At 36.4% G+C, this 12,624-nt stretch overlaps 1 protein-coding gene across 1 annotated transcript in view; it reads left to right on the top strand.

Moving 5' to 3' along the window:
- The first annotated feature begins 1,670 nt into the window (after positions 1 to 1,670).
- The window catches only part of LOC134811006 (semaphorin-4D-like), a 40,027-nt gene continuing 29,073 nt past the window's right edge, over positions 1,671 to 12,624 (top strand). The window contains exons 1-5 of the mRNA XM_063817707.1: positions 1,671 to 1,755; positions 4,724 to 4,814; positions 7,805 to 7,865; positions 9,344 to 9,394; positions 11,885 to 11,986. Coding sequence (XP_063673777.1) covers positions 1,671 to 1,755; positions 4,724 to 4,814; positions 7,805 to 7,865; positions 9,344 to 9,394; positions 11,885 to 11,986 — 390 coding nt within the window. The remainder of the gene's footprint in view (positions 1,756 to 4,723; positions 4,815 to 7,804; positions 7,866 to 9,343; positions 9,395 to 11,884; positions 11,987 to 12,624) is intronic.

The following is a 12,624-nucleotide window of genomic DNA, read 5'->3' as shown; positions in this document are numbered from 1 at the left end:
GCCAAATCCTTAAAGTCCACACCATCTGGCATTTCCTTCTCAGCCTCAACAGAAACCTAACATTCTTCCTCCTTATTTTTATTGACATTGTACTGTAATTTTTACTTTCCCACCCACAACACCCCTCACCCTCCATCCTTGACACCACTCAATTACATATAAGCATTGTCCACCACATCACTTTCCGCTGACGACGGTTAACACATGTTTATTGAAAGCTTCTTCAACTTAAACTATCGTATCACTTATATGTTTTTAACCCAACTCCATTCAGTATTATTGGATTAATTTGTTTTCTGCTCTATCAGTTGCAGTGCACGAATTGCCTCATATGATTTATTTGCTTTTTTTATGAATTATGATAATCTGTTTCAAACAAGACGTTTGATCGGTTATCTATTGCAAAACAGATCGAATTCATCTCCTATGATATCGCTAAAAAATATGCTAGAGATCTTAGGACATAAATGGCTTTGGTGGTTGTTTTAAGGGACTTGTAATCAGCATTTAAGACATATCGGCGGTTTAATACATTATTTATTGATTGTTTAAATTCTTTTATCAGTGACCAAGATAGGCATACCGCATTAAGAAGAGATTTGGCACTCAAAATAAATGTGAAATAGGACTTGTGAAGCTCAAATCCCTTAAGCCATGGTCCAACTGCCTTGCTAGCTGTTGCTGGTAAGCCTAGATCGCCCAAGGATGATCCATTATTAAACCTGATTTTGTCTTGGCCCTCTCACAACAATATATTTTAAGAATTATATCTTATTTCACTTTAAATAGTCCCTCAGAAAGATAGTTGTTTGATTTTCGTTTAATTGAAATCTTATTTTTTCCATTTAAACGTTAATAATCTCATTTAGATGGTCAACGATTTCAAAATATTAAATTCATCATATTATTATTATAGATGTGGTTGGATATCAATTCTTTCTTTTTTATTCAATCCGTAGAATCACTGGCATTGGTCATATTTTAATGACTGACTCCACTTCTAATCATATGTTCCTAATTTCGATCTTGAAGCGATGACTGATGGCCTGAATCAGTGTCGCTCTTTAGGTCTCATGGTATTTTCATGGCCTAGTGGCCTTGTACTAAAAATCTTGCTTGAAATACTTCTACAATCTCGCTTTGAAATATTTTTACAATTAAAATATGATTACAGTTTGAATACAGAAGAATCAAAAGGGGAAATCACTCCCAGCTTCTTGTACTCCTGATACTCTTATTCTCTCTTTAAACTTTCAAAGACACGAGCAGTTTTAATCAGAATTGTCTATTTAATTCTCATATTTTGGGGTTAGATGCCAAATTTAATTTTTCATCATTTGAAATTTGTTATGGGCTTTTCATTTAATGTCGTGGATATTGGTTTTTTACATTATCGATTGTGGGTATGAAATGTATTTCCGTTTTCTAACTTCTACATAAGGGGCCTGCTAAAAAATTATAGGTCTTGATGCTATAATTTCTTGGTATGTGAATTTCTGCTCAGTGCTCACTGGGTTGATTTGACTAGGAAACTAGTCAGAGTACTGTTCATGTTCTGTGTAAATATTTCATTAGAGAGCAGGTTGTTTAATATCTCAAAATAATCATGTGATTTTAGGAATAAAGCATAAACAATTCAATTTTTAGTTTGCTATAATATCATTTCTAGGATGGGATCACTTACATGGTTATTACTACTGGTCGGCTGTGGATGTGTCACAGGTCTGCAGAGGTGGCTGCAACTCACTGATTATGGTAAGTTAAGATCTTCAATTAGCACTATAACTTCTGCCCATTTTTGTTTACTCTAGTATCATAACTTGTAATTGTGATGTAACCCATTTCCTGTTTCAATTAATGTGATTCGCTGCAGCACAGCGAGGACTCTTCACTCTAGACCACTTGTTTCAGTCACGTGACATTTCTGTCACCGGACTAAGGAAACCGCAAACTAGGGCCCAATTTTCAACTTGTGTACACTGACAGAACCCGTTACAATATACCATGTAGTGCTGTGCTAACATAAACGATACATAGTTTAAATATTTCAAGTCTACAAGGGGAGGGAAACATAGATTTTAGATGTGGAAATTATTGCAAAAGCTATTCAAGAACACTTGAACTCTCAAATTTTCAGTCAAAATATGCACCATTGTTTCGTACTCAACGCTCTGTCTTTTTGTAGTACTATGCGAGTGTGTGTCGAGCTCGATATCTCGGGACCACATAGGATGGTTCTCAATTAGTTTATAAAGCTGGAGTACTTTGTTTCATTCAATTAAGGTTCTACCTGGTATTATTGAACAGCTACTGTGTAGAAGATTAGCCCTTTTGTGTCCATGTTGTAATTAGTGTGTGTTCTCTACATTCTTACTAAGGACATGGTAGGGTAAAACAAATGTGATGAACATATTTAGACTTCTTAGCCGGGAAATGTGAAATGAACAATCTTAGCTTTAACCATTGATTGATATATACATGATATTTAAATATTGTGCAACTTTAATGAAGATAATCATATGGTCATTCTAAAAGGGAGAATATTGAAGTAAATAGTTCTGCTCCATAACATGCTGTCTAATAGATGAACCAACTACTTTGGGGCTAACCTAACATGATATTAGATTGAAGCTCTGACAAATTGACATTTAATTTGTGCTCAATCACGAAGCAGAGGGAGAATATTTAACGTTTCTATTAGTATTAGGGGGCAACTTGTCAAAGCAAGGTCACCAGGTTGATAGAACAATCATAAATTGTACTTAGATTCTGATGGGTTACATTAATACTGTGATGGCCACTTTGACAACTTAGCCGAGTATTTTGATTGTATTCGATCAAAATACTGTCAGCGTAAACTATGTTCAACTTGAAGTGCCAACTTTATATTTTATAATATATATATATAATATATATTTGGCTTTGCGGATTTCTTTTATACCTAGAAATTAAAGTAGGCATTGACCCCTGAAGGTTGTGGCATGGAGCCCTTTTGCATGTTTCATCAAATTATGAAATTAATATAAAAACTACCCTTTAGCCAGGATATAAGACTCGACCATGTCCACGTCCCTCGGTTGTATTAATTGCTATTTTGTAAAGAATACCAAACAGTACCACCCTACTTGAATTAACCACAGTAAAAGTCTACTCAAACGCTGTACTACTAAATTTACAAGGCCCCTAAAGCCAACACTTTCAACTGTTTTACTGCAAATATCTCGTATTTGAAGAATAACAACATTTTCTGAAACGTAACGGGTATTTTGAGACTTTATCCAACCACCACCCTGATTCCCGAATCAGTTATTCTGTCTGGCTAACACATGAAGACAGAGTATATTGAGCCAATTAGTGAATTGTAGCTAAATAAACTACACAATAGTATTTCTAGACAGTAGACGGGATTAGTCAACTGCACAAGTACTCCTCTAGTTTGACAGCCCAATACCGCAACATTCTTAATCACCTTTTCCCTGTACCACACTACCCTCGTTTTAACCTTGTCTTGCAATACGAACCCACCCGGAAATCTCTAGTATCAATGTTAACTGTAATCATGTTGCTACGTTAGGGTTGAGGTTAATTGGGCGGGCTTGGTGCTAGCAATTGAGATCATTGAACGGTACAATTTTAAGTTAAGCTGGTTATTGGAAATGTCGGACACAAAAGGATTCCGAGTGTGTGTTGAAACTATAACTATATAATATATTGAAGCTGTAACTGTATTTATAAACGATCATAAGTTGCTCACACATCAGTGTCATAGATCAAAGGATATCTGTGCTCCCACAACTGCTGCAACTGTGTACTCCTCTGAGAGGGTACACGCCCGGTTTTACACTCGCTAGTTCTTGTTTTTCTGACAGGTTCTACAAATTTCCTCGTCCGCTTTGAGTAAACCAAGCAAAAATATATTCAAATACTTCCGCAGAATCTGTCAGAATCTAGCGTCATCCTTTTCTCGGATGAAACTGCACCATCATTTCTATTCTTTCCGGTGTTATAAGAGAGACCAAGTTTTTTAAATGTCCGTTTGTCTGGTATGCTAGAAATTTAGAAAACATCACACTCGAAATGACTGATATGTGAATCCTGTGTAACACAAGGAACAGCTCACGGTGACTGGAACATTACATTCAGACACCAGACTCCCAACCCGCTTTGAGCATTACACCTGAACTAATTTGCGACGTATTAAAGCATATACCAAGGTGGATCTATTTCAGAGACTCGTGGGGACCCCTGTGTAAATAAAATGGGGATCATGATGTTTGGTGCTTGAATCTTCATACCGCCATAAAGTGATTACAGTTGAAATTGCGGGATATTTAATTTGTTTTTCCTAACCAATGACTAAATTTATAAGGTAGCATCAAATATTTATGACAAAAATTACACAGACGCCTGCATAATATGCGACCACTTGAAGCAATAAAGGGTTTATCAAATCAGCTTGTGATATGATTATTTGCGTATAGGGAATAGAGATGGAATAACAACGTGACCAAAAGGCTATTAAGCATAACATTTCAAACTATTAGACAACCTAAATACAGTGTTTACTTTTTAACTTGAAGTAATTGCTTGATCAGATTACTGGGTTTAAAGGTTTGTTCTGCAACTTCAACAGACCTTGTAAGGTAATAAAATGAATGAATGTTCAAACTTATGGGAAGCCATTTCCCACACCCAGCGTGGTTTAAAGGTATACCATTTTCAGATTGCCAGGGTTGTAACCAGTACTACGATGACAGTGCAATGTTCATGTCAATGCTATTTGTCACTTCCAATACCCTCATCTTAGGCGGCAGGTATGTTTCAGATAACTATATTATTGGTTCTGTACAGCAGGTATGTTTCAGATAACTATATTATTGGTTCTGTACAGCAGGTATGTTTCAGATAACTATATTATTGGTTCTGTACAGCAGGTATGTTTCAGATAACTATATTATTGGTTCTGTACAGCAATTATGTTTCAGATAACTATATTATTGGTTCTGTACTGCAGGTATGTTTCAGATAACAATATTATTGGTTCTGTAGAGCAGGTATGTTTCAGATAACTATATTATTGGTTCTGTACAGCAGGTATGTTTCAGATAACTATATTATTGGTTCTGTACAGCAGGTATGTTTCAGATAACTATATTATTGGTTCTGTACAGCAGGTATGTTTCAGATAACTATATTATTGGTTCTGTACAGCAGGTATGTTTCAGATAACTATTTTATTGGTTCTGTACAGCAGGTATGTTTCAGATAACTATATTATTGGTTCTGTAGAGCAGGTATGTTTCAGATAACTATATTATTGGTTCTGTACAGCAGGTATGTTTCAGATAACTATATTATTGGTTCTGTAGAGCAGGTATGTTTCAGATAACTATATTATTGGTTCTGTACAGCAGGTATGTTTCAGATAACTATATTATTGGTTCTGTACAGCAGGTATGTTTCAGATAACTATATTATTGGTTCTGTAGAGCAGGTATGTTTCAGATAACTATATTATTGGTTCTGTACAGCAGGTATGTTTCAGATAACTATATTATTGGTTCTGTAGAGCAGGTATGTTTCAGATAACTATATTATTGGTTCTGTACTGCAGGTATGTTTCAGATAACAATATTATTGGTTCTGTAGAGCAGGTATGTTTCAGATAACTATATTATTGGTTCTGTACAGCAGGTATGTTTCAGATAACTATATTATTGGTTCTGTACAGCAGGTATGTTTCAGATAACTATATTATTGGTTCTGTACAGCAGGTATGTTTCAGATAACTATATTATTGGTTCTGTACAGCAGGTATGTTTCAGATAACTATATTATTGGTTCTGTACAGCAGGTATGTTTCAGATAACTAATATATCATTATATTAGATAACTATATCATTATATTAGATAACTATATCATTATATTAGATAACTATATCATTATATTAGATAACTATATCATTATATTAGTTCTGTACAGCTCCATATCATATTATCATTGTTAACAAATTTGAAGAAAAAATAGCATTTGTTTCATGATTGTGCTGTACAGTATAAAATAAAATGTATTGAATTTAAATCCATTTATATTATTTAAAATGTGCCTCTTTATTATCTATAACTTGCTTATGCATTGCTAATGACTAATTTATCATTTTAATTAAAATGTATACTAAATGTTGATAATCAGGAACTTTATTTATTTTTGACCCCATTTGAGTTTCCAATAATGAAGGTTAACTGATGTCATTACATACAAGCACTATTCATATTTCATGTCATCATAAGCATACTCAAAGTAACCAATTTTCCGGGGTCATTACGCGCACCTTAACGAAGCCCGCTATTTAGACCGTTTCCAGATTTAGCACCCTACGACACCCCTAAATATACCAAGTAGCCGGCCACAGGTTCCGAAGTCTGCAATTGCGAAGACATATCATTACGCGTGGCCTAGTAAACATGGCAATTGTAATGTTTCATTAACATTAACGCGACTTGCATTGTGACGCAATTGGCAATCTAGCACCGATTTGGCACCATGAATCCTTGCAAATTGTCGTTTAACCTCATATCTGATATGTATCGCTAACGGATATTACGCGGTTGCGTCACTGCGGAAAGGTAACAGGTATGGTGGTGCGGGGTAATTTTTGGAACCTTTTTAGAGATGACGCTCCTTACTCGCCTCTGTGACTTGATGATATGTTGCAGTGTCTTATCTTACAAAACAGCAATTACATCAGACTTGATTGAATAAAATCTATTAGTGTGCATCAACTGCGCGGTCAATTAAATTAGAAGGGTGGGAACCGGGAAAGGAAGCTGTCTGACATTTCCTTTAAAAACATCCGCGCATTCGCGAAACCTTCAAAATATACTTTGCATCATTCATATCTGAAAAGGTATGAATGAAGGGCTTCTTTTCCCGGTTGGAATAAAATGACTTAGACGCCTGGTGGCGCATGTTTATCATCAGAGTTACTTTTACTGCTGATAACGAGGCCTGTTTATGTAATAATCCTGAAACAGCTCACCTTGTATCTTTGATCTAATAATTCTATTTAGCAAAACCTGTGATATTTCACACCTACAATTACATCCTAATCTTAGAACACCCCAACTAGAGACACCCAATACGCTCATTGGACGAAGGCATGTCATGCGCGCCCAATCAAAACTCTCGAAACTTCTGTGCCAGCTACTCCAGCGGCCCCTAAAGTGAACCCTGCACCAAGGAATTCTTCTAGTAATTGTTCGACAATAGTGGCTAATATGTTGCGCTGGTCACAAGTATCGCCGCGTGAGACCTGTCTTACGCTTGTTCGCAGTGTCTGGTTCCAGTTCAGTGGTGAGATTTGAGACGCCGCACCATTGTCCATGCTAAAAAGACAGTTAAAATTTTCCCATGGACACAGACTGCCTCATTCTGACCTAACTAAACGATAACTCAAATTGAAATTGGGTGGGCACAATGGCTGATATAAGGGCAAATTTTAGTCTGTGCGCGTGGACTTTTCGTCAGGGTACATTCCTGCCAACTGGACACAGGTCTGCCCTGTGCCCCGCCCTGAGACCTGGTCCAATATTATAATTAAAGCCATGTTAATTCCAACATGGCGCTACAAAGACAAATCTTCCATACAAAGAACGTTTTTCCCGCTCATGCATTATACATATATGACAAAACCCAATTACCGTTTCATGAAACCACCATTAACTTGAATATTTCAAAACTGCAAAATAATGCTTCGATTCTCGATGTTAAATTTTATGGGACCTAACTGATACCCCTCTTCAGGAACACCATACATTCAGTCGATATGCTAACAGATACACATACCTCCTACAAAGACGGATCTGTAAGTAAAGTCCTTACATTTTCAACTCAGATACCATCGATGCCATCAAGACCTAAATCTGTATCCAGTGCATGATTACACTGAACTCAAATTCTGGTTCAAAACAGACCTGATTTTGAATTATTTCTATCCCTCTATAATATAGGATTCCTGAAAAGCAGGGGAGAGACCTCATACTAATCAAATCACGCTTATCAAGTTCCCCTCTAAGAGGGTGTTAGATTGGAGGTGTAAAATTCTGATTGCTTTTGATTATTGTACATTGTGATCCTGTGGTGAGGTGTAAAAACAAGATTGGGTGACACTCAGATAAGTTAGCAGGTCGCCCAGACAGTAGTCCCTGTTTAGATTACCCTAATTTTACCTGATAAACCCATTACTCCCCGGGCTGAGAATTATGTTTCTCTTACTATTTGTATGGTGGTGAAATTAGATGCCACTCCAGCGGCAAAATGAGTAACAATGCTTTGATATTAGTCAATAAAGATGGAAACACTTCTATTACCCCAAAGACTGGCACCTGAGTGCCACGTTTATCATTCATCGTGAAAGATGTCAAATATCTTATTAGTGCTCATCAAAATTTCCATATATAACCATTTTGCTTCTTTATATCGGATTATTATAGAGATTTCAAAACCATTGTAAAATACGTCGTCATTTAGCACCTGGTTACATCCTTAATTGGATATACGTCAACTAACTAAATTATGTAGCCCTAATAGCTATCGTAAAAACCATTACAGTACAATTTTGCCAACTAAATTCATAGCAATATCTGAGGAAGTCCACTGCTACGCACTAACCATATTAATGTGCGATTATTTACCATGTAAATATTAATGAAAATGATTCCCGGTATGTGATGGAATAATATGGTGTAACAGAGGCTCCCTTCAATGCGTATCCGCGCAAATGACAAGATTTTTTGATCTCATTTGATTCATTAAACTTCTATTTGCCATGCCTGTCTAGGGTAAGACTTAGTGTACCTCTTAATCGGATTACTGGTTACATTATTAACTTTCATATTTTCTACCAATGTAAAGCAGACTGCTGCACGTCTGCTCAGTACCGACTAAAAACGGTTGACATCACTGCATCATGCTGGAAAGCTTCTCCGATATTATATAACTTTCGGCTTGTAGCTTAACATGATTTAGCGGCAGGACAATTGTCAAGCTCCCGCCGGTTTATTTTCCAACCTTTCCAATCAGTTTATATAAAACTGTCATTTTTACCGTTATGTGAGAACCCAATTTATGATCGTTTAAGGTTTATTAAGAATATATGGGAATAGATGACAAGTCGTGATGCTGTTCTCTGGGATAAGTGACTCCAAATCGCAGTTAAACGACAGAAAATGCCGGTCGTTTGCCTCTCAGATTATGATAGAATTATATAAGGCAATCATTTGAGTTGTACCATTAAATGGTTACGATATATGATTCAAATGATTTAACTCTAATCCACTTCAGGATCAGCTGGAGGCAAGAGTTGAACAGTGTATGGAAGAGGGACGAATTGAGGTATATTTTCTTACAAATCTGCTAAAATATTGGCAATCTTATTAAATATCATACCCACAAATCACCTGCTAAAATATTGGCAATCTCATATCATACCCACAAATCTCCTACTAAAATATTGGCAATCTCATGCCGTACAATCACACCATATCCAATACACGCCGATCAAGCCCAGTGGGTGCACACTCAATCATAGTGATTGCTTTCATGAAACTCGGTCTAATTCGCCAAACACCTCGTCAGCATAACCAGTGAAACCCTACAATCCCCCCACAGTTGTATCTAGATACTTCTCAACGTTTAAAGGTTTCCTATCTGAACCGATCAGGACAAATTGTATGGTCCATTGTCTCTGAAGTCTACTCAGCTATCTCCGGTTAATCGCCTGATTGCACAGGGTTCACTTGTAATATCTGTCATTTCTATTAATAACTACAGGGTCTAGGTGAGCTCATTTTCTGAATGTTTCAGATCTATAGTATAGTAATAATGGAGACTACACCGTGCATTTGTCCCAGATATTTCATACTCCCGGTATCTTCATTATATCATTACTTGAAATTCTAATTAGTGATTAGCTCCCTGATCAGCGAGGGGTCACACTGATGATGCTCCACCCAACTATCATTAACAGACCGTAACAAATTAACACTTGATATCCTGGTCATACTGCGTGGTTACTGATTGGATTCCAATTAATCTCACTGTCTTGCACAAACTTACACTGGTCTGTCAGAGATAAGCGGGCTGCATGTTTACGTAAACAGCTCAAGTTTTATTTCTCAACATCAGCTGACTTATATAATCCATAACCACGGAACCCTCTCTTCAGCCAATGAATTTGCTTGAAATCACGTCAAGTGACCTGTCGGCGTATCACGTGACTTTATTATCTCCCAATCTCATTACCGACACTATGACATGTTCCCTCGTGAATAAGTCTTTTATCGTAAACTTGGCTTACCTCACATGACATGCCCTTATATGGTTACCGTCACACTACACTGCTTTATAACGTGATGTCACGTGACTTTAACTTATCTGCTTGTTCCCTCATTAATCAGCTCGGAGATCAGCTCGATTAATTGGCCTCAAACTGTACAGTTATTTTCTATCGATGACTGAAGGATATCATATTATGATGATGATGAAACTTTATAATGTAATAGTAGATTGTGTAGTACAATAGTAGGGCACATGTAGCGGCCCTAAGGGGCTCCGGCTCCGGAATATTCTGTTATTTTTAATCTACTCTGACAAAGTGGGCATTGTGGAATGTTTTTTGGGGTATCCCAGGAATTGTACACTTCAGCTCTTTTTACCATATCACTTTCTAATAAAAGAGTAAAAGCAGTGTTCCCAACATCAGAACAGATCTGTTTGTTTTTAGTTATAGCTCTCATCTTCAATAAAATGTGTTTTAAGCTCTCAGCTTCAATAAAACGTGTTTTAAGTTATCATCTTCAATAAAACATGTTAAGTAGTCGTAGATTGCAATATGTCAGTTCTAAACCATCCCTTGAAACATAGTTTCTCAGAAGTTTATGGAAGTTTCTAGAACTAGTGAATCTAAGTTTGTCAGCATGTTTGAGCTCCTTAAAATTGAACCCATTATCTTTGAACAGGCGAACCATATTAGTCTGCGCAAAAAGTGTTGCTTTCAGTATTCACGAGTTTTAGCGAGTTAAAAGAATGGGTGAAACTTTATCATGTTTTTGACAGAGCTGATTTAGCTATATTCGGCTAGCCAATCCTTTAGAGTGGATTCATTTGAACAGATCATGATAAATAGACGTGGTTAAATTGTGAACTCTAAACCTTTAAAAAGACAGTGAGTCATTTAATTCAAGTTTTATAAACTGATCTTACGATTACAACAAATCTCCCAGAAAAGTTACCAGTATATACATTTAAAAAACCCAACGTGTTTAATTTCAAATCTAAATCTTAAACTCACGTTACACGTTCTACTATTTGATGTCACATGTTGTGTAATTTGTTTAGGCTATACCAGATACCTCAAGGATATGTGAAGCACATTTTGAATTATGGGTATAATATGTGCCGCTAATGTTCTTTGAAGTGGTGATAGAGAGGGAGCTACATACTTAACATACTTGGAACATGTTTCCTGTTGGGCTTATGTGTATGCTTGTGTGAAGTTATTGTTAGTGCCTTTAAATTTAGCTAATGGAGATAGGATATAAATAGTAGTACAATAGTGCAGCACCCAGCTCAGGTGCATTACACTCAGTGCATTGTTAGAATCATCAATCCATGCAGCTTGTTGTAGCGATATCATACTATTATTAAAGATCACAATATTATGATAAACTTACAAGCACGAACCCATTGTAGTTTTGGAGCTACATTTTTTAATGATTGATCAAAAATTGAGAAATTAAACAAAATATTCAATTTGAATGTACCATTAAAATTATAATTATGATATTCAATACTTGAAACATAATTAACATAATTATATTTCAGGAGGATTGCCAGAATTATTACAAAGTGCTTCTCATGCTCTCAGAAACTGATATAATGTCCTGTGGTACCTGGGGTTTTGCTCCCGAGTGCGATGTCAGAACAGTAAGTTTTATCTTTAAACGTTTCTCTAATATTTTCTCATTTTTCTCTAATTCTGTTGGTTTGTTATTTTTTCTGTGTCGATTTGTAAGACGTCCTGTTCTATATCTACAAAGGGAAATTACCTAACACAGCGTCAATTTGTCACGGGGAGGGTAAACTGTTCCTCAGCATTGTTAGTCTAGTTGGATTTGCCAGGTTATATTTGAAACACCCAAACCAAGAGGGCACTGCTAATTTGTCAAAATTAAAAAATGTACAAGTTCAAAGGCGCAAGTTCCTCTGTAGTTCTGTCCAATAAATCGCACGCGCGTGGGATGGATGACCTTTGATCTTCAGGTCCTCTTCACTACACAACATATAATAATACACGTACACTTTCCAACCAGTGGCCGGAGGGGAAGTGTTGTGGTACGGTCGCGACAAGTCAACATGTCTGCTAGACATATGTACTTCTATTTTCTAACTACTTTTCACTTTGGCTCAGTGCGGCATATCAAGCAAAAATTTACAAGATTGGCTGTTTTCGTTGTCCTGGCTGAAAACCGAAACGAGAAACTTTGATAAATAATGTTGATTATATAAAAGAGGAAGTTATCTCCTTGACCAGGATTACTGGAGACATGATACAAGCAATGTCT

This window comes from Bolinopsis microptera, chromosome 2 (genome assembly GCF_026151205.1).
Source record: "Bolinopsis microptera isolate Bmic1 chromosome 2, MBARI_Bmic_1.0, whole genome shotgun sequence".
NCBI classification, from domain to species: Eukaryota; Metazoa; Ctenophora; class Tentaculata; order Lobata; family Bolinopsidae; genus Bolinopsis; species Bolinopsis microptera.
The sequence above is the reverse complement of the archived record's forward strand: the minus strand, read 5'-3'. Positions and strand labels throughout refer to the sequence as shown.